The sequence below is a fragment of the Oncorhynchus nerka genome, linkage group LG9b (genome assembly GCF_034236695.1).
Source record: "Oncorhynchus nerka isolate Pitt River linkage group LG9b, Oner_Uvic_2.0, whole genome shotgun sequence".
In the NCBI taxonomy this organism is placed as follows: Eukaryota; Metazoa; Chordata; class Actinopteri; order Salmoniformes; family Salmonidae; genus Oncorhynchus; species Oncorhynchus nerka.
This window is the reverse complement of record NC_088424.1, coordinates 17,062,638-17,084,281: the sequence shown is the minus strand read 5'-3', so window position 1 is coordinate 17,084,281 and position 21,644 is coordinate 17,062,638. Positions and strand designations below refer to the sequence as shown.

At 45.3% G+C, this 21,644-nt stretch overlaps 1 protein-coding gene across 3 annotated transcripts in view; it reads right to left on the bottom strand.

Moving 5' to 3' along the window:
- Positions 1–138: 138 nt before the first annotated feature.
- Positions 139–21,644, bottom strand: part of LOC115114351 (cyclin-Y-like) — a 56,803-nt gene continuing 35,297 nt past the window's right edge. For 2 of the 3 annotated variants that reach the window (XM_029642511.2, XM_029642509.2), the window contains exons 2-11: positions 17,182–17,256; positions 16,443–16,463; positions 15,934–15,968; positions 15,366–15,460; positions 15,222–15,257; positions 15,055–15,112; positions 14,811–14,930; positions 5,752–5,918; positions 2,167–2,329; positions 139–1,865 (exon numbers count right to left, since the gene is read on the bottom strand). In XM_029642511.2, the coding sequence (XP_029498371.2) occupies positions 1,749–1,865; positions 2,167–2,329; positions 5,752–5,918; positions 14,811–14,930; positions 15,055–15,112; positions 15,222–15,257; positions 15,366–15,460; positions 15,934–15,968; positions 16,443–16,463; positions 17,182–17,248 (879 nt within the window). In that variant the 5' untranslated portion in view covers positions 17,249–17,256 and the 3' untranslated portion in view covers positions 139–1,748. The remainder of the gene's footprint in view (positions 1,866–2,166; positions 2,330–5,751; positions 5,919–14,810; positions 14,931–15,054; positions 15,113–15,221; positions 15,258–15,365; positions 15,461–15,933; positions 15,969–16,442; positions 16,464–17,181; positions 17,257–21,644) is intronic. The other variant, XM_029642510.2, reaches the window with a different exon arrangement.

Below are 21,644 nucleotides of genomic sequence, written 5' to 3'. Positions count from 1 at the left end.
CTTCTGTCCCTCTACTAGCGCACAGCTAACTAGCTAGCATTTCCATTGGCTACGGATACACTGGTAATAGGGTGATTTAGTGATTAGCATACACAGTATTTAACAAGTTCTCCACATATAAAAATAAATGAATCCAACTGTCGGACAACCAGATTGGAAATAAGTGTTTTTAACACTGTGTTATCCTCTGAGATTTATTTGTAGCCTGTTTAAATGTACAAAAAAAACACAAAATAAGAAAACAAGGGAATTTTCTTTTAGTATAAACATGGATCAACACCTCAATATAAATATTTAACAATTAAGTTAATGATCTCATCATCACTTTAATACTGGTTTACATACTGTAGAAAGTTGATTAGCAAAATAATTCAATTCTAGTGCTTCAGTTGTCAGTGGTCTTCTTGACAAATGATAAAACACAAATAAAAGTTGATCATCAGGAATTTAACAATAATATTTGAATAAAAAATAATTGCCTAAAAGACTAAATCAATCTGTATAAAGTTTGAAGGAGCCATGTTATATATAAGTTGGCTCAGGGTTCAGGTTTTTGTTCTTAAAAAAACATTGTAGCTTAAAACATACAGTTCTGAGACAAAAAACACAAGTCATGCTCTACAGTGTATCAAGTATGACAACCCATTTCTATCCTTTCATTGGTTGCTTTCTTGTCAACATAACCTACTTTGAATCCTGTGGATGACACATTCACAGTAGCTAAAAATCACTCACATATCTCCAAAAGCTTTCAATTAGGATTTTAGCTGCAGATTTGAATACAACATTCTAGGTATTGGGCGGCACAGTAACTGTACACTAGTGTAAAGGTTTTAATTATGGCCAACTTGTTTGAACATTAACAAAATAATTGTGTTCATTAAGAACTAAATGATTATGGAATGTGTATGTAGATCAAGTAGAAACGCCTGCACAGCTAGAAGGCTATTTTATCTGATCAAATATTGTACCTGGGTTTGGTTGGCTGTAGCACTTAGTAGTAAAAACAACTATGAATACAAAATAAATAAAAACCTGTTCACCAAAAGCCACAGAACCGTCTTTAAAGGCAACCATCTGTCCTGTCATGCCAGGTTGGATAGTCCAGACCCATGGTCGTATTCATTAGTGGACACTGTAGCAAAGCGTTTTGCAACGGCAACGAAAACACACATTTCTTATTGGACAATTTCAGGTCGTCCCTCCTCGTTTCAGTCCCTTTTCGTTTGGCATGATCCAGGGTAAGAGGTCAAATGACATTGACATTTTGTTTTCTGACCACTTCTATCTTGGTTTGCTGCTTCAATGCATAAAGCTCATGTTGCCGCGGTGATCATCTGGCTACTTCTGTCAACAGGAAGCTATGATGTCATGAGCTCTCCAAACAGTCAAATCTTTATGTTATATCACAAAGAAGCTTTCTTTTTCTTAACAGTTAGTGAAGTACCAGTCCTGTAGAGAGTTCTTCCTTCTGTGTTACAGGAGCAGCGGCACGGCAAAGGTATCCATCTGTGATGAGGACAAAGTCTGTCTAAGTTAGGGGAGCAGAATTCCCATCACTTTCCTCAAATTCTCAGGTTTTCCAGAAATCCAGATCGGAGGATTCTAGATTTCCTGCTGATTCCGGGAGGATTTCTAGAAAATCTGGGATTTTTTGGAAAGTTACTAGAATTTTGCTAGGTAAAAGACTGGATGTCCCCATGCTGGCCTGAGGGCCCAGTCTCCGGTCTGGTCTATGTTCCTGGTTGTTAGGAGAGGATGGCAGGGACCCATCGCACTCCGACCAGGTTGTCCACGCTCGCAGAGCGCTTCTTGCCAGCTCTCCTGGCATCTTTGTACTTGTCGTCACACAACCTCGAGATCGCCTGCAGGAACAAAAAAAAAACATGAATCGCTAAACAAACTCCGATGTATCGCTTGAACTGAATTGTTATTGACCTTCTGGCATGGACTACATCGTCAGCTCCAAGTGTTAAACCATTGCTATTATGTGGACCAGCTGCCATCAATTCATCTATCAAATGCATTTCTAAAGCCATTTCCTCAGAACAGCAGTTGTCAGAAAGTGCTCTACTATAAAATCCCTTTGTGACAGCTGCTGATGTAAAAAGGGCTTTAGAAATAAATGTGATCATTGATAAACAGTGAAATTGAGTGGTGGCTCACCTCTAGTCGCTGGGCTTTGTCCTGGCTCAGGGGCTCCAGAGGGAAGCTCAGGTTGTTGGTCTCTGACAGTGAGCGCAGGTCAAAGTAGTACTTGGCATAAACACTAGACGGAACGTTGATGTTGAACTGAAGAAGCTCCAGAAACTGACGCTCCAGCTCGTTCCTGTTCAGAAAAAAAGTGAGAAAATATGTTTATTTTCACAACAATTGGTGGCAATGTTACGTAGACAGCTCACTGTCCTAGAGATCAAAACCAATATATTAGGGGCATGTATCCAAAACGTTGGTGTAAAAACATGAATGTACAGTACCGTTCAAAAGTTTTAGAACAACTACTCATTGTATTATGTGTTAACCAAAAAAAAGTGATGACAACTTTGCACACTCTTGGCATTCTCTCAACCAGCTTCATCTGGAATGCCTTTCCAACAGTCTAGGAGGAGTTCCCACAAATGCTGAGCACGTGTTGCCTGCTTTTCCTTCACTCTGCAGTCCAACTCATCCCAAACTATCTCAATTTGGTTGTGGTCGGGGGATTGTGGAGGCCAGGTCATCTGATGCAGCACTCCATCACTCTCCTTGGTCAAATAGCTCTTATACAGCCTGGAGGTTTGTTGGGGCATTGTCTTGTTGAAAAACAAATGATAGTCCCACTAAGCACAAACCAGATGGGATGGTGTATCACTGCAGAATGCTGTGGTAGCCATGCTGGTTAAGTGTGCATTGAATTCAAAATAAAATCACAGAGTGTCACCAGCAAAAGCACCCCCACTCCATAACACATCCTCCTCCATGCTTTACAGTGGGAAATACACATGCAGAGATCATCCGTTCACCCACACCGCATCGCACAAAGACACAGCGGGTGGAACCAAAGGACACATTTCCACCGGTATAATGTCCATCACTCGTGTTTCTTGGCCCAAGCAAGAAACTCTTCTTCTTATTAGTGTCCTTCAGTAGTGATTTATTTGCAGCAATTCCACAATGAAGGCCTGATTCACACAGCCTCCTCTGAACAGTCAATGCGACTTTTACTTTAACTCTATGAAGCATTTCTGTGGGCTGCAATTTCTGAGACTGGTAACACGAATTAACTTATCTTCTGCAACAGAGGTAATTCTGGGTATTCCTTTCCTGTGGCGGTCCTCGTGAGAGCCAGTTTCATCATAGCGCTTGATGATTTTTGCAACTCCACTTGAAGAAACTTTCAAAATGTTCCTTATTGACTGACCTTCATATCTTAAAGTAACGGACTGTCATTTCTCTTTGGTTATTTGAGCCGTTCTTGCCATAATATAGACTTGTCTTTTACCAAATATGGCCATCTTCTGTATACCACCCACCCCTACCTTGTACCAATTAATTGAGGAAATAAATGTCACATTAACTTTTAAGAAGCCACACCTGTTCATTTAAATGCATTCCAGGGGACTACCTCATGAAGCTGGTTGAGAGAAAGCCGAAGAGTGTGCAAAGCTGTCAAGGCAAAAGGCTGTCTACATTGAAGAATATCAACTATATTTTGATTTGTTTAAAACTACGTTGGTTACTAGTCTTAGCCAAATGTTTTGAGAATGAGACAAAGTCTGCTGCCTCAGTTTGTTTGATGGCAATTTGCATATACTCCAGAATGTTATGAAGAGTGATGAGATGAACTGCAATTAATTGCAAAGTCCCTCTTTGCCATGCAAATGAACTGAATCCCCCAAAATAATTTCCACTGCATTTCAGCCCTGCCACAAAAGGACCAGCTGACATCATGTCAGTGATTCTCTCGTTAACACAGGTGTGAGTGTTGACGAGGACAAGGCTGGAGAGCACTGTCATGCTGATTGAGTTCGAATAACAGACTGGAAGCTTCAAAAGGGTGGTGCTTGGAATCTTTGTTCTTCCTCTGTCAACCATGGTTACCTGCAAGGAAACACGTGCCGTCATCATTGCTTTGCACAAAAGGGCTTCACAGGCAAGGATATTGCTGCCAGTAAGATTGCACCTAAATCAACCATTTATCGGATCATCAAGAACTTCAAGGAGAGCGGTTCAATTGTTGTGAATAAGGCTTCAGGGCGCCCAAGAAAGTCCAGCAAGCACCAGGACCATCTCCTAAAGTTGATTCAGCTGCGGGATCGGGGCACCACCAGTACAGAGCTTGCTCAGGAATGGCAGCTGGCAGGTGTGAGTGCATCTGCACGCACAGTGAGGCGAAGACTTTTGGAGGAAGGCCTGATGTCAAGAAGGGCAGCAAAGAAGACACTTCTCTACAGGAAAAGCATCAGGGGGACAGACTGATATTCTGCAAAAATGTACAGGGATTGGACTGCTGAGGACGGGGGTAAAGTCATTTTCTCTGATGAATCTCCTTTCCGATTGTTTGGGGCATCCGGAAAAAAGCTTGTCCGGAGAAGACAAGGTGAGAGCTACCATCAGTCCTGTGTCATGCCAACAGTAAAGCATCCTGAGACAATTCATGTGTGGGGTTGCTTCTCAGCCAAGGGAGTGGGTTCACTCACAATTGCCTAAGAACATAGCCATGAATAAAGAATGGTACCAACACATCCTCTGAGAGCAACTTCTCCCAACCATCCAGGAACAGTTTGGTGATGAACAGTGCCTTTTCCAGCATGATGGAGCACCTTGCCATAAGTCAAAAGTGATAAGTGGCTCGGGGAACAAAACATCAATATTTTGGGTCCATGGCAAGGAAACTCCCCAGACATGAATCCCATTGAGAATTTGTAGTCAATCCTCAAGAGGCGGGTGGACAAACAAAACCCCACAAATTCTGACAAACTCCAAGCTTTGATTGTGCAAGAATGGGCTGCCATCAGTCAGGATGAGGCCCAGAAGTTAATTGACAGAATGCCATCAGTCAGGATGAGGCCCAGAAGTTAATTGACAGAATGCCAGGGTGGATTGTAGAGGTATTGAAAAAGAAGGGTCAACACTGCAAATATTGACTCTTTGCATCAACTTCATGTAATTGTCAATAAAAAGCCTTTGACACTTATGAAATGCTTGTAATTATACTTCAGTATTCCATAGTAACATCTGACAAAAATATCTAAAGACACTGAAGCAGCAAACTTTGTGGAAATTAATAGTTGTGTCATTCTCAAAACTTTTGGCCACGACTGTACATGATTCCATGTGTTATTTCATAGTTTTGATGTCTTCACTATTATTCTACAATGTAGAAAATAGTAAAAAAAATCATGAAAAACCCTTGAATGAGTAGGTGTTCTAAAACTTTTGACTGGCAGTGTATATGCTTTTGATTTCAAAATGTGGTCCAATGTCAGCCATAAATCAGTAAAGCTTTAAGTTTGAGCATTTACTCAGAAAAAGTGTGTACTTTAAAATGCAAGCAGCAAAACAGGTCAGCTACAATTAGCCGGCAGAAGAGAAGAGTCCCTGTTGAAAATAACATCCTGTAAATAAAATGTATCATGTTCCCATTCCAGTCATGGACATACACTCTAGACATGTGACAAACATGTGAGACACTGAAGTATATAATCACACACACAAATGTCTGAGGATCTGACAGTAGTCCATGTTCCATATATTGATTGATTAACTCACATGTCCTCCACGGTGATGTCTTTGAGGATCTGGCAGTAGTCTACATTCCACACAGCCTGATCGTCCCAGACTTTAGATGCCAGCAGGATGGCTCCCAGCAACATACGCTTCCAGTTCCCTGGGCCAATGTCTATGTCTGCATACGTCAGCAGCCTCTCAACGTACACCTAAAAAACACAATGGGAAAATGAATACTAAAGTCATGAGGTAATTGAGGCCACTACCTTTGTGATATTGGTTGTATCCCAAATGGCACCCTATTCCCTAAATAGTATGTCCATCTCCTGATAACGCACACACAGAGCCATGTTCAAAACCTGACCCGTATCTCAAGCTTGAATCATACAGTGACCTCCCCTCAACCCCACTGATCCTCACCCGAGGCACACAACACACCCCCATCCCTACTCCCTCTCTCACAGCTTCCTTCAGCCCCCAGGGCGCTCTCAGGATGATCTCAGGAGACAAGCCAAGGACGTGTGTAAATTGAAGACAAGGCCACAACATTGGTGCATCGAAATGTCACGTGGTGTGTGGAAAATGCATCTCTCTGATCCTAATATTAGCCCTTCTCTGCTCTGGCAGCAGACCGACTATGTATTCCACAGGCAGTAGAGTAGTTTCTCTGCTCTGGCAGCAGACCGAATGTGTATTCCACAGGCAGTAGAGTAGTTTCTCTGGTCTGGCTGCAGACCGACTGTGTATTCCACAGGCAGTAGAGTAGTATCTCTGGTCTGGCAGCCGACCGACTGTGTATTCCACAGGCAGTAGAGTAGTTTCTCTGGTCTGGCTGCAGACCGACTGTGTATTCCACAGGCAGTAGAGTAGTTTCTCTGCTCTGGCAGCAGACCGACTGTGTATTCCACAGGCAGTAGAGTAGTTTCTCTGCTCTGGCAGCAGACCGACTGTGTATTCCACAGGCAGTAGAGTAGTTTCCCTGGTCTGGCTGCAGACCGACTGTGTATTCCACAGGCAGTAGAGTAGTTTCTCTGCTCTGGCAGCAGACCGACTGTGTATTCCACAGGCAGTAGAGTAGTTTCTCTGGTCTGGCTACAGACCGACTGTGTATTCCACAGGCAGTAGAGTAGTTTCCCTGCTCTGGCAGCAGACCGACTGTGTATTCCACAGGCAGTAGAGTAGTTTCTCTGCTCTGGCAGCAGACCGACTGTGTATTCCACAGGCAGTAGAGTAGTTTCTCTGGTCTGGCTGCAGACCGACTGTGTATTCCACAGGCAGTAGAGTAGTATCTCTGGTCTGGCAGCCGACCGACTGTGTATTCCACAGGCAGTAGAGTAGTTTCTCTGGTCTGGCTGCAGCAGTATTCCACAGGCAGTAGAGTAGTTTCTCTGCTCTGGCAGCAGACCGACTGTGTATTCCACAGGCAGTAGAGTAGTTTCTCTGCTCTGGCAGCAGACCGACTGTGTATTCCACAGGCAGTAGAGTAGTTTCCCTGGTCTGGCAGCAGACCGACTGTGTATTCCACAGGCAGTAGAGTAGTTTCTCTGCTCTGGCAGCAGACCGACTGTGTATTCCACAGGCAGTAGAGTAGTTTCTCTGGTCTGGCAGACCAGACCGTAGTTTCCCTGCTCTGGCAGCAGACCGACTGTGTATTCCACAGGCAGTAGAGTAGTTTCTCTGCTCTGGCAGCAGACCGACTGTGTATTCCACAGGCAGTAGAGTAGTTTCTCTGGTCTGGCAGCAGACCGACTGTGTATTCCACAGGCAGTAGAGTAGTTTCTCTGGTCTGGCAGCAGACCGACTGTGTATTCCACAGGCAGTAGAGTAGTTTCTCTGCTCTGGCAGCAGACCGACTGTGTATTCCACAGGCAGTAGAGTAGTTTCTCTGCTCTGGCAGCAGACCGACTGTGTATTCCACAGGCAGTAGAGTAGTTTCCCTGGTCTGGCAGCAGACCGACTGTGTATTCCACAGGCAGTAGAGTAGTTTCTCTGCTCTGGCAGCAGACCGACTGTGTATTCCACAGGCAGTAGAGTAGTTTCTCTGGTCTGGCTACAGACCGACTGTGTATTCCACAGGCAGTAGAGTAGTTTCTCTGGTCTGGCAGACCGACTGTGTATTCCACAGGCAGTAGAGTAGTTTCTCTGCTCTTCCTGTGTATTCCACAGGCAGTAGAGTAGTTTCTCTGCTCTGGCAGCAGACCGACTGTGTATTCCACAGGCAGTAGAGTAGTTTCTCTCTGGCTCTGTGTATTGGCAGTAGAGTAGTTTCTCTGCTCTGGCAGCAGACCGACTGTGTATTCCACAGGCAGTAGAGTAGTTTCTCTGCTCTGGCAGCAGACCGACTGTGTATTCCACAGGCAGTAGAGTAGTTTCCCTGGTCTGGCAGCAGACCGACTGTGTATTCCACAGGCAGTAGAGTAGAGTAGTTTCTCTGGTCTGGCTACAGACCGACTGTGTATTCCACAGGCAGTAGAGTAGTTTCTCTGCTCTGGCAGCAGACCGACTATTCCATTCCACAGGCAGTAGAGTAGTTTCTCTGCTCTGGCAGCAGACCGACTGTGTATTCCACAGGCAGTAGAGTAGTTTCTCTGCTCTGGCAGCAGACCGACTGTGTATTCCACAGGCAGTAGAGTAGTTTCTCTGGTCTGGCAGCAGACCGACTGTGTATTCCATTCCACAGGCAGTAGAGTAGTTTCTGCTCTGACTGTGTATTCTGGCAGCAGACCGACTGTGTATTCCACAGGCAGTAGAGTAGTTTCCCTGGTCTGGCTACAGACCGACTGTGTATTCCACAAGCAGTAGAGTAGTTTCTCTGGTCTGGCTGCAGACCGACTGTGTATTCCACAGGCAGTAGAGTAGTTTCTCTGGTCTGGCTGTATTCCACAGGCAGTAGAGTAGTTTCTCTGGTCTGGCTACAGACCGACTGTGTATTCCACAGGCAGTAGAGTAGTTTCCCTGCTCTGGAAGCAGACCGACTGTGTATTCCACAGGCAGTAGAGTAGTTTCCCTGGTCTGGCAGCCGACCGACTGTGTATTCCACAGGCAGACAGACCGACTGTGTATTCCACAGGCAGTAGAGTAGTTTCTCTGGTCTGGCTACAGACCGACTGTGTATTCCACAGGCAGTAGAGTAGTTTCCCTGCTCTGGCAGCAGACCGACTGTGTATTCCATTCCACAGGCAGTAGAGTAGTTTCTCTGCTCTGGCTGCAGACCGACTGTGTATTCCACAGGCAGTAGAGTAGTTTCTCTGGTCTGGCAGCAGACCGACTGTGTATTCCACAGGCAGTAGAGTAGTTTCCCTGCTCTGGCAGCAGACCGACTGTGTATTCCACAGGCAGTAGAGTAGTTTCCCTGGTCTGGCTGCAGACCGACTGTGTATTCCACAGGCAGTAGAGTAGTTTCCCTGGTCTGGCTGCAGACCGACTGTGTATTCCACAGGCAGTAGAGTAGTTTCTCTGCTCTGGCAGCAGACCGACTGTGTATTCCACAGGCAGTAGAGTAGTTTCTCTGCTCTCTGTGTATTCCACAGGCAGTAGAGTTTCCCTGCTCTAGTTTCAGTAGAGTAATTTCCCTGGTCTGGCTGTGTATTCCACAGGCAGACCGAGTATTCCACAGGCAGTAGAGTAGTTTCTCTGGTCTGGCTACAGACCGACTGTGTATTCCACAGGCAGTAGAGTAGTTTCCCTGCTCTGGCAGCAGACCGACTGTGTATTCCACAGGCAGTAGAGTAGTTTTCTGCTCTGCTGCAGACCGACTGTGTATTCCACAGGCAGTAGAGTAGCAGACCGACTGTGTATTCCACAGGCAGTAGAGTAGTTTCCCTGCTCTGGCAGCAGACCGACTGTGTATTCCATTCCACAGGCAGTAGAGTAGTTTCTCTGCTCTGGCTGCAGACCGACTGTGTATTCCACAGGCAGTAGAGTAGTTTCCCTGGTCTGGCTGCAGACCGACTGTGTATTCCACAGGCAGTAGAGTAGTTTCTCTGGTCTGGCTGCAGACCGACTGTGTATTCCACAGGCAGTAGAGTAGTTTCCCTGGTCTGGCTGCAGACCGACTGTGTATTCCACAGGCAGTAGAGTAGTTTCTCTGCTCTGGCAGCAGACCGACTGTGTATTCCACAGGCAGTAGAGTAGTTTCTCTGGTCTGGCTGCAGACCGACTGTGTATTCCACAGGCAGTAGAGTAGTTTCTCTGGTCTGGCTACAGACCGACTGTGTATTCCACAGGCAGTAGAGTAGTTTCCTGGTCTGGCTGCAGACCGACTGTGTATTCCACAGGCAGTAGAGTTTCTCTGCTCTGGCAGCAGTTTCACAGGCTGTTTCTCTGCTCTCTGTGTATTCCACAGGCAGTAGAGTAGTTTCTCTGGTCTGGCTACAGACCGACTGTGTATTCCACAGGCAGTAGAGTAGTTTCCCTGCTCTGGCAGCAGACCGACTGTGTATTCCATTCCACAGGCAGTAGAGTAGTTTCTCTGCTCTGGCAGCAGACCGACTGTGTATTCCACAGGCAGTAGAGTAGTTTCTCTGGTCTCTGGCTGTGTATTCCACAGGCAGACCGACTGTGTATTCCACAGGCAGTAGAGTAGTTTCCCTGGTCTGGCAGCAGACCGACTGTGTATTGTGTATTCCCGACTGTGTATTCCACAGGCAGTAGAGTAGTTTCCTGGTCTTGCAGACCGACTGTGTATTCCACAGGCTGTTTCCCTCTGGCAGTAGAGTAGTTTCTCTGGTCTGGCAGTAGTTTCCCTGCTCTGGCAGCAGACCGACTGTGTATTCCATTCCACAGGTAGTAGAGTAGTTTCTTTGCTCTGGCAGCAGGACTGTGTATTAGCAGTAGAGTAGTTTCTCTGGTCTGGCTCTGTGTATTCCACAGGCAGTAGAGTAGTTTCTCTGGTCTGGCTACAGACCGACTGTGTATTCCACAGGCAGTAGAGTAGTTTCTCTGGTCTGGCAGCAGACCGACTGTGTATTCCACAGGCAGTAGAGTAGTTTCCCTGCTCTGGAAGCAGACCGACTGTGTATTCCACAGGCAGTAGAGTAGTTTCCCTGGTCTGGCAGCCGACCGACTGTGTATTCCACAGGCAGTAGAGTAGTTTCTCTGCTCTGGCAGCAGACCGACTGTGTATTCCACAGGCAGTAGAGTAGTTTCTCTGCTCTGGCAGCAGACCGACTGTGTATTCCACAGGCAGTAGAGTAGTTTCTCTGCTCTGGCAGCAGACCGACTGTGTATTCCACAGGCAGTAGAGTAGTTTCCCTGGTCTGGCTGCAGACCGACTGTGTATTCCACAGGCAGTAGAGTAGTTTCTCTGGTCTGGCTGCAGACCGACTGTGTATTCCACAGGCAGTAGAGTAGTTTCTCTGGTCTGGCTACAGACCGACTGTGTATTCCACAGGCAGTAGAGTAGTTTCTCTGCTCTGGCAGCAGACCGACTGTGTATTCCACAGGCAGTAGAGTAGTTTCCCTGCTCTGGCAGCAGACCGACTGTGTATTCCACAGGCAGTAGAGTAGTTTCCTGGTCTCCCTGTGTATTCCACAGGCAGTAGAGTAGTTTCTGCTCTGGCAGCAGACCGACTGTGTATTCCACAGGCAGTAGAGTAGTTTCCTGCTCTGGCTGCAGACCGACTGTGTATTCCACAGGCAGTAGAGTAGTTTCTCTGGTCTGGCAGCAGACCGACTGTGTATTCCACAGGCAGTAGAGTAGTTTCTCTGGTCTGGCAGCAGACCGACTGTGTATTCCACAGGCAGTAGAGTAGTTTCTCTGGTCTGGGCAGACCGACTGTGTATTCCACAGGCAGTAGAGTAGTTTCTCTGCTCTGGCAGCAGACCGACTGTGTATTCCACAGGCAGTAGAGTAGTTTCCCTGCTCTGGCAGCAGACCGACTGTGTATTCCACAGGCAGTAGAGTAGTTTCTGGTCTGGCTCTGGCAGCAGACCGACTGTGTATTCCACAGGCAGTAGAGTAGTTTCTCTTCTGGCAGCAGACCGACTGTGTATTCCACAGGCAGTAGAGTAGTTTCCCTGGTCTGGCAGCAGACCGACTGTGTATTCCACAGGCAGTAGAGTAGTTTCCTGCTCTGGCTAGCAGACCGACTGTGTATTCCACAGGCAGTAGAGTAGTTTCTCTGGTCTGGCTGCAGACCGACTGTGTATTCCACAGGCAGTAGAGTAGTTTCTCTGGTCTGGCAGCAGACCGACTGTGTATTCCACAGGCAGTAGAGTAGTTTCCCTGCTCTGGCAGCAGACCGACTGTGTATTCCACAGGCAGTAGAGTAGTTTCTCTGCTCTGGCAGCAGGACTGTGTATTCCACAGGCAGTAGAGTAGTTTCTCTGGTCTGGCAGCAGACCGACTGTGTATTCCACAGGCAGTAGAGTAGTTTCTCTGCTCTGGCTGCAGACCGACTGTGTATTCCACAGGCAGTAGAGTAGTTTCTCTGGTCTGGCTACAGACCGACTGTGTATTCCACAGGCAGTAGAGTAGTTTCCCTGCTCTGGCAGCAGACCGACTGTGTATTCCATTCCACAGGCAGTAGAGTAGTTTCTCTGCTCTGGCTGCAGACCGACTGTGTATTCCACAGGCAGTAGAGTAGTTTTTCCTGGTCTGGCAGCAGACCGACTGTGTATTCCACAGGCAGTAGAGTAGTTTCTCTGGTCTGGCAGCAGACCGACTGTGTATTCCACAGGCAGTAGAGTAGTTTCCCTGGTCTGGCTGCAGACCGACTGTGTATTCCACAGGCAGTAGAGTAGTTTCCCTGGTCTGGCTGTGTATTCCACAAGCAGTAGAGTAGTTTCTCTGGTCTGGCGACTGTGTATTCCACAGGCAGTAGAGCTGCAGAGACTGTGTATTCCACAGGCAGTAGAGTAGTTTCTCTGCTCTGGCAGCAGACCGACTGTGTATTCCACAGGCAGTAGAGTAGTTTCTCTGCTCTGGCAGCAGACCGACTGTGTATTCCACAGGCAGTAGAGTAGTTTCTCTGGTTCCACAGGTATTCCACAGGCAGTAGAGTAGTTTCTCTGGTCTGGCTCTGGCTCCACAGGCAGACTGGCTGCAGACCGACTGTGTATTCCACAGGCAGTAGAGTAGTTTCTCTGCTCTGGCAGCAGACCGACTGTGTATTCCACAGGCAGTAGAGTAGTTTCTCTGCTCTGGCAGCAGACCGACTGTGTATTCCACAGGCAGTAGAGTAGTTTCTCTGGTCTGGCAGCAGACCGACTGTGTATTCCACAGGCAGTAGAGTAGTTTCCATTCCACAGGCAGTGTTTCTCTGCTCTGGCAGCAGACCGACTGTGTATTCCACAGGCAGTAGAGTAGTTTCTCTGGTCTGGCTGGCAGCAGACCGACTGTGTATTCCACAGGCAGTAGAGTAGTTTCTCTGGTCTGGCTACAGACCGTATTCCACAGGCAGTGTATTCCACAGGCAGTAGAGTAGTTTCTCTGGTCTGGCTGCAGACCGACTGTGTATTCCACAGGCAGTAGAGTAGTTTCTCTGGTCTGGCTACAGACCGACTGTGTATTCCACAGGCAGTAGAGTAGTTTCTCTGGTCTGGCTACAGACCGACTGTGTATTCCACAGGCAGTAGAGTAGTTTCTCTGGTCTGGCTGCAGACCGACTGTGTATTCCACAGGCAGTAGAGTAGTTTCTCTGCTCTGGCAGCAGACAGACTGTGTATTCCACAGGCAGTAGAGTAGTTTCTCTGGTCTGGCAGCAGACCGACTGTGTATTCCACAGGCAGTAGAGTAGTTTCTCTGGTCTGGCAGTAGACAGACTGTGTATTCTACAGGCAGTAGAGTAGTTTCTCTGGTCTGGCTACAGACCTACTGTGTATTCCACAGGCAGTAGAGTATTAGCCGCAGGCCTTATACTGTACATCGATGACTCAGTGGCTTACTGGCTTTGGCCACTGGCGGTTGGCCTAGTTTTCCTCCACTGCTGATCTTGACAGTCTCTGAATCTGCCTGCCAGCAGCCTACAGACACAGGTTAGTTAGGAGGCTTCTTCTGGCAACCTATTCCCTATATTGACCTATGGGCCCTGGTAAAAAGTAGTGCACTAAATAGGGTGCATTTTGGGATGCACACACAGGCTAGTTAGGCAGCTCACATGGTGATCAGCCTGAGACTGGAACACTCCAAGCCAGTGTCTGACTGGGGATAGACATACTGAGAGTGACCAACAGGACACCAGATGATCAAACATGGCGCTAAAGGGGATCAAATAACTTGGTGGAGAGGACTTCTGTCTGCCCAGTCTGAGAAGGTATCTGATGAGCAGTGGTGTAAAGTACTTAAGTAAAAAATACTTTTAAGTACTACTTAAGTAGGGTTTTGGGGGGGGGGGGGTCTGTACATTACTTTTTACTCTATACATTTTCCCTGACAATCAAAAGTACTCATTACATTTTGAATGCTTAGCAGGACAGGAAAAAGTCCAATTCATGCACTTATCAAGAGAACACGTGGTCACCCCTAATGCCTCTGGTCTGGCAGACTCACTAAACAAACACATCTTTTGTAAATAATGGCTGAGTGCTGGTGTGCTCCTGGCCATCTGAAAATAAAGAAAACAATAAAATTGTGCCATATGCTTTGCTAAATAATTGGAATTTTACATGTTTTATACTTTTTTATTTTTCTCTCCAATTTCATGGTATCCAATTGGTAGTTACGGTCTCGTCTCACCGCTGCAACTCCTGTAAGGATTCGGGAGAGGCGCATGTCGAGAACCGTGTGTCCTCCGAAACACAACCCAACCAAGTTTGCTTCTTGACACAATGTCCACTTAACCTGGAAGCCAGCCGCACCAATGTGTCTGAGGAAACACCGTACACCTGGCGACAGTTTCAGCGTGCAGTGCGCCCCGGCCCGCCACAGGAGTCACTAGTAAGCGACGGGACAAGGACATCCCTGTCGGCCAAACCCCCCCTAACCTGGACGACGCTGGGCCAATTGTGCACCGCCCCACGGGTCTCCCGGTCACGGCCAGCTGCAACAGAGCCTGGACTCGAACCCAGAATCTCTAATGGCACTGCGATTAGTGCACTATATCGGTTATAGGGTGCCATTTGGGACACAAACAAGGGAGTCAACCATCCCCCTCCTTTACCAGTGTAACAATGGCACATTCTGCAGTGAGTTGAGCAGCGCTGAACAGCATCCGGACGAAGCGATAGATCTGCTTCTGCTCTGGGTTGTGTTTGTCATAGTCAGACGGCACTTCTGATTTCTGTGGGAGTAGAAGAACGTGAATTTTTTATGAACAGAGTATAAAAACGACATTTTATAGAGTCATACACGCATAAACACAGTGGGTCAATATGAACACCTGCACGGATTGCTTCGGCTATTACCGAGAGAGGGTGAAGCTTCTCGTCAAAAATGTCTTGCTGCATTCCTCCATCTGTGTACCTGAAACAGGCCATTCAGGAAAGGTAAAATGTTTTACTGAACTGTTACACTAGCTAGACAAACTCTCCATTCAAGACATTGCTTGCTCAAAGTGATAGGGTATTCTTACCTGTTCTTTATATGGTAATATATTGCAAGGGATACACTGTAGAGAAGGAAAAACAGGTCGTGGTTGAGGCATTTGTCATAACAAGGACATTCTGTACCGTCCCATAGGTCAACTCATGAAAATGTAACTGGGACATATACTCACCATTTGATGGTGAATTTAAGGTTGGGCTGACTGACAGTGTTGTCATCTAGGAAGATGGTGGAACAGGAGCTGTGTTTTCGTCTCCTTGATCCATGCTACGATAATGAAATAGAATTACAGATACACATATAGCTACAAATATAAAAGCTGACTGTTAGAGGGCATATTGATACATGAAGTAAGGTTTCTACAGTTGGCTACTTCGTCAAACGGAGCACGCGATGGACATGCATGACAAATGAAGACATGAAATGAAATAATGTATCGGCTAGCTAAGGACTGTTAATCTTTTACAATAATGCAGAGATTCCTTCACTCCTAACACGTTACCATGAATGATGCAAGCCGGCACTAACTATATTAATTTAACAGGATGTCACACGAGTTGCAACTGAATGGATCCATGGAGGACATCATGTTGTACATTACCTTTGACTCGTCAATGTGTGTTAACTTGTAAAACAACACAAGGAATTATCATTAACATTATGAATCAGCTACAAAGACTAACTTTCCAACATCATGTAATAACATAGATGCCTATATTTAATAAGCATTTAACACTCACATGATTGATGAAGATGCTCTTTCTTTTTTCACGCACTTAACAGAGATAAAAAGAGAGAGCGAGAAAGGCTTTGATCCTTGGTTATCAGCATTGCCCTAGAAATTACGCAAGGCAATAGATAAAAAAAAAGCATCATGGTAGATTTGCCAGCATGATCAGCAAGACATGCTGCACTGAAACAGCAAGGCTTCTATGGATCCTACCTGGAATATTTGCGACAAACTGGCAGAGAGAGAAGCATTTCAAAGTGTGCACAAAGAGGACAACGCGGTTATTATCACATTATCAGAGCTGGTTAAATCATAAAGGCAAGTCCTAACTTCCACATACGCATTAATGTCAAGTTACATTTTGACCTAACTATTAAAGTAAAGCATTCACTTAAGTGGAAGCTAGGATTCACCCCTAATGCTGGTTAGACATTGAGAACATGATAGACAGACTCCACTCTGCAGCTAGGGGGAAGCAGAAGCTCTCCGTGACAGGTAGTAGCCTAAGCTTATACTCACCATTCTCGCTAGGCAACTCCACTGAAAGAGAACCAAAATCCATCTACTTCATTTACCTGTCCAACTCAACAACACACAACTATCATTGGCTCTCACTTTAACACATGGGTATGTATCAAATGTCACCTTTTCTTTGATGCAGCTTCTGGACAATGGTGTATCTTAACCTGCTCTGCTGCCAGTACTGTCTTGTTACAGTATAACACAACTAAGCAGTCATAAGCAGGCGTTCCTAGAAAAATGCTCATATTTATCAGAGAAAAAACCCCACAGTAATAGTGTGATAGTATGAGGATCCACAGAGGCTGCTGGTACTAAAACACCCCAGGGCAAGGAATACATTACCACAGAGATCAAAGCTGACTGTGTTCAATGGAAGCTGTGTGATCTGTGATTGTAAATAGCATATTTTGTAATGTATTGTGCTAGAGGTTATGCTGTACTGCAGTTTGTATCAAGCATCTCAGAGTAGGTGTGCTGATCTAGGATCAGGTCCCCCCGTCCATGTCATTTTATTCATTATGATCAAAAAGGCAAAACAGATCCCTACACCGAGATGCTTTATGAATACGGGGCCAGGAGTTTTCACTAATAAACCTGGGTTTATTTCTTGATCAAGTCACATGATCAGAAAAACCATTGGTCTACCCTAAAGGCCTTAGGTAAAGTCCATGTTAAATGCACCTGTTGAGTGATTCCAAAGAGTCTGAGATTCATTGATTTATTGAGACCAACTCACCATCCGGCTGAGATTTACTGAGGAATATAGTGCTGGCCCGAGGATGGTCAGAGGGGTTGTACTCCATGTTCAACTCTGTGAAAATAAAATCACTGTCAGTTACTGGGATGTCATTGTAAGCAATATCAACTATGGTATAAGTCCCAAATGGCACCCAATTCCCTTCATAGTGCACTGCACTTCAGGATCCTGGTCAAAAGGAGTGCAATAAATACATCTAATCAAAATGTATTTGTAAACAACAGGTGAAGACTAACAATTAAATGCTTACTTATGGGTAATTTTCCAAAAATGCAGAGTTAAAATAAAAAGTGACATGAGGAGCAACTACACAGTGAATAACAAATAACAAGCGAGCTAGCTTTTTCTTACATTTTTTTTAAAGACCAGCACTGTAGGTGCGTGAGACAACTTTACCAGCATCATAGCATACGTATGGATGAATCGTTGTGACATATGAAATACGTGCGAGTGTAATCAATGTGTAATAACTAGGTAAAAAATTAAGGAACGATTTAAATCATGTGACGTGCAATCATATTCAGGTCCTGATTGGTCAACGAGCTTATTTGACGTGTATCTTTTTTGACACGCAAAAGACCCAAACGGCTATCCATAGATATCCTAGTTGAGAATGAAACGTCTGAACAAATGAACAATGAAACAGCACAGGAAGTAAGTGAAAGAAATAGGTTTTGATTATGATTTATTTAACTAGGCAAGTCATTTAAGCAGTCACCTATCCCGGCCAAACCCGGACGACGATGGGCCAAATTGTACGTCGCCCTATGGGTCTCCCAATCACGGCCGGATGTAATACAGTCTGGATTCGAACCAGGGACTGTAGTGACACCTCTTGCACTGAGATGCAGTGCCTTAGACCACTGCATCCATGTGTGTATGTTAACTATGTAACTGTACTAGAATGCTTAAAAGGCAGCAAAAATGTTAAATATAGGTATTGCTTTTTTTGTCAAGGAAAATATCAGAATCAGCCCAAAATGTTATTTCTGTGCATCAATAGTTACAACCTTATTCTAAAACATGTCGATCTACACACAATACCCCATAATGACAAAGGAAAAAAACAGGTTTAGAAATTTTTTAAATGTTGATAAAAGCTTAAATAACTTATTTACATAAATAAGTATTTTGACCCTTCCTTTGCTATGAGACACAAAATTGAGCTCAGGTGCATCCTGTTTCCATTGATCATCCTTGAGATGTTTCTACAACTTGGAGTCCACCTGTGGTCAATTAAATTGATTGGACATGATTTGGAAAAGGCACACACTTGTCTATATAAGGTCCAGACACCACAGTTGACCGTGCATGTCAGAGCAAAAACGAAGCCATGGGGTCAAAGGAATTGCCAGGCAAAAACCAGGCACCACTCATCACCTGACCAATACCATCCCTACGGTGAAGCATGGTGGTGGCAGCATCATGTTGTGGGGATGTTGTTCAGCGGTAGGGACTGGGAGAGTAGTCAGGATGAAGGGAAAGATGAACAGAGCAAAGTACAGAGAGATCCTTGATGAAAACCTGCTCCAGAGCACTGAGGACCTAAGACTGGAGCAAAGGTTCACATTCCAACAGGACAACGACCCTAAACACACAGCCAAGACAACACAGGAGTGGCTGTGTTTGGGACAAGTCTCTGAATATCCTTGAGTGGCCTAGCCAGAGCTCGGAATTGAACACGATCAAGCATCACTGGAAAGACCTGAAAATAGCTGTGCTCCCCATCCAACCAGACAGAGCTTGAGAGGATCTGCAGAGAAGAATAGGAGAAACTCCCCAAATACAGGTGTGCCAAGCTTGTAGCGTCATACCCAAATGTGTTTCAAAGTACTGAGTAAAGGGTCTGAATACTTATGTAAATGTCATATTTGTATTTATTTTTTATACATTTATAAAAATGTCTAAAACCTATTTTTGCATTGTCATTATGGGGTATTGTGTAGATTGAGGATTATTATTTGACTTAATCCATTTTAGATGAAGGCTTTAATGTGAAAAAAGTCAAGGGGTCTGAATACCTTCCGAATGCACTGTAATACGCAGCTGCTACAGATCAGTCTATGTACAGCAGTAGCAGCATGTAGTGAGTGTGAAAGTGTGTGTGTGGCATTAGTATGCATGTGTAATGTGCAAGGATGTGTGTGTGTGTGTCAGTATTTGTGATTGTGTGCAGAGTCAGTGCAAAAAAGTTAGTAAAAATTTTTTTTATTTTTTTTTTTTAAAAAGGGTCAATGCAGGTAGTCTGGATAGCCATTTTATTAACTATTTTGCAGCCTTGTTTAGCAGTCTTATGGCTTGGGGGTAGAAGCTGTTCAGGGTACTGTTGGTTCCAGAGTTGGTGCACTGGTACCGCTTGCAGAGCGTCTTGGGTGGCTGGAGTAAAAAATAAAAAAAAAAAAAAGTTTCTTCCTCCGACACCGCCTGGTACAGAGATCCTGGATGGCAGGGAGCTCGGCCCCAGTGATGTAATTGGCCATACTCACCACAAGCTGTAGCGCCTTTGCGGTCGGGTGCCTTGCAGTTGCCGTACAAAGCGGTGAGGCAGCCGCTGTATATAAAAATGATACAGTCAACACGCTCTCTGTGTAATGTTTTGAGAATCTGAGGGCCCATGTCAAATCTTTTCAGCCTCCTGAGAGTGATGAGACATTGTTGTGCCTTAATCACAACTGTGGGGGTGTGTGTGAAACATGTTCATTCCTTAGTGATGTGGACACCGAGGAACTTGAAGCTCTCGACCCGCTCCACTAAAGTCCCATCGATGTGAATAAGGGTGTGCTCGCCCTTCCGTTTACTGTCGTCCACAATCAGCTCATTTGTCTTGCTGACATTGAGGGCGAGGTTGTTGTCTGGCACCACACTGCCAGGTCTGACCTCCTCCCTATAGGCTGCCTCATGGGGAATAACGTGTCATTTTAAATGCAAACTAAAATATAATCTGTCAAGTAGAACTCAGAAGTGGCAAGTTCCTCAAGTTACAACATAATGTCTTGCATGAAAAAAAAAAAAAAACTTTTTTATTTGACCTTTATTTAACTAGGCAAGTCAGTTAAGAACAAATTCTTATTTACAACGACGGCCTACCCCGGCAAAACCTGGACGATGCTGGGCCAATTGTGCACCGCCCTACGGGATCTCAATCATGGCCGGATGTGACACAGCCTGGATTTGAACCAGGTACTGCAGTAATGCCTCTAACACTGAGATGCAGTGTCTTAGACCACTGCGCCACTCAGGAGCCCAGAAAAAACACATGCAACTGACCCCCAAAATGTAGGGGTGAGATGACATTTCAAAAAGGTTACATTTATACCCTACGTTTTTCTTTCATCCATGCATTGGCCTCATTCAGCCACAAGGACAGACCATAAACATGCCCGATTCAATATCAGGGTCAACCCAAGCCAAGCTGTACTGGCCTGGCCTGATTATACATCCACGATAGTTCCTGAAAGCGTGCTGGAAAAGATCATGTGAAAAGAAAATATCCAAGCCAGCACAGTACGGTTCGGCTCTATAGACAGGAGGCCATATGTGTTGTACACACAGTGTGAAGGCAGAGGGCAGCAGCGCACATCCTAGTGCTGAAAAGTGGCAGTGATTAAAATGCTAATTCATAGATTTCCTAGAAAACACAGGGGACAGTCACACAAGCAGCCTTAACAGTGAAGGACCACAGGTTGCAGCCTGTCCTACATAGTGCTCTGGACAAAGTAATGCACTGTGTTTGTTGCATGCTGTTCTCCCTAGTCCTCTCATCCATGTGTGTTTCTTTCCCTCAGAGACATTGGATTCATGCTTTGTGAATCAGAGCAAATCTACATCACAGCCTAGGGATATGAGCTACGGATTGGCGTGCACATGTGTACATGTACATCAAATAGATTGTTACGCTCATATGCTATACATATGCTGTGGTATCAAATCAAAAGTTTATTGGTCACGTACAAAGATCTGTAGAAGTTATTGCAGGTGCATCAAAATACTGCAAAGTTGTCTAGGAGATAGAAACAGGGCCACCGCTTGTCGGCGCCATCTTTTTGTACATTGTCCTGACTGAGAAAAAGGTACTGAAGGATTGTAATTTAAAAGATATTGATAGCTACCATTCACTTGGACTCTGCATTGTAAAGAAAGAAAGAAGTCTTCAGGATAAAGTGTGCAATGTGTCAAAAATATGCATTCTATACCATTGAACATGGACTCAGGTCCTCACAGAGTCACCATTCCAGAGGCAAAAACACCTGCTGAACCAAGAAAAGGGGACTTTGTGCTCAAACAACTGGACTAAAGATGCTACATTAAATAATAGAATCCAATCAAACCACAAAGTTAAGCCAACTTCATACTCTACACTGCGTAAAGACCCCTCCCCCCCAAATCTTTTTTCTATCAATGAATAAGATATGAGGAATCCAAAGGAATGGCCAAAAGCTATC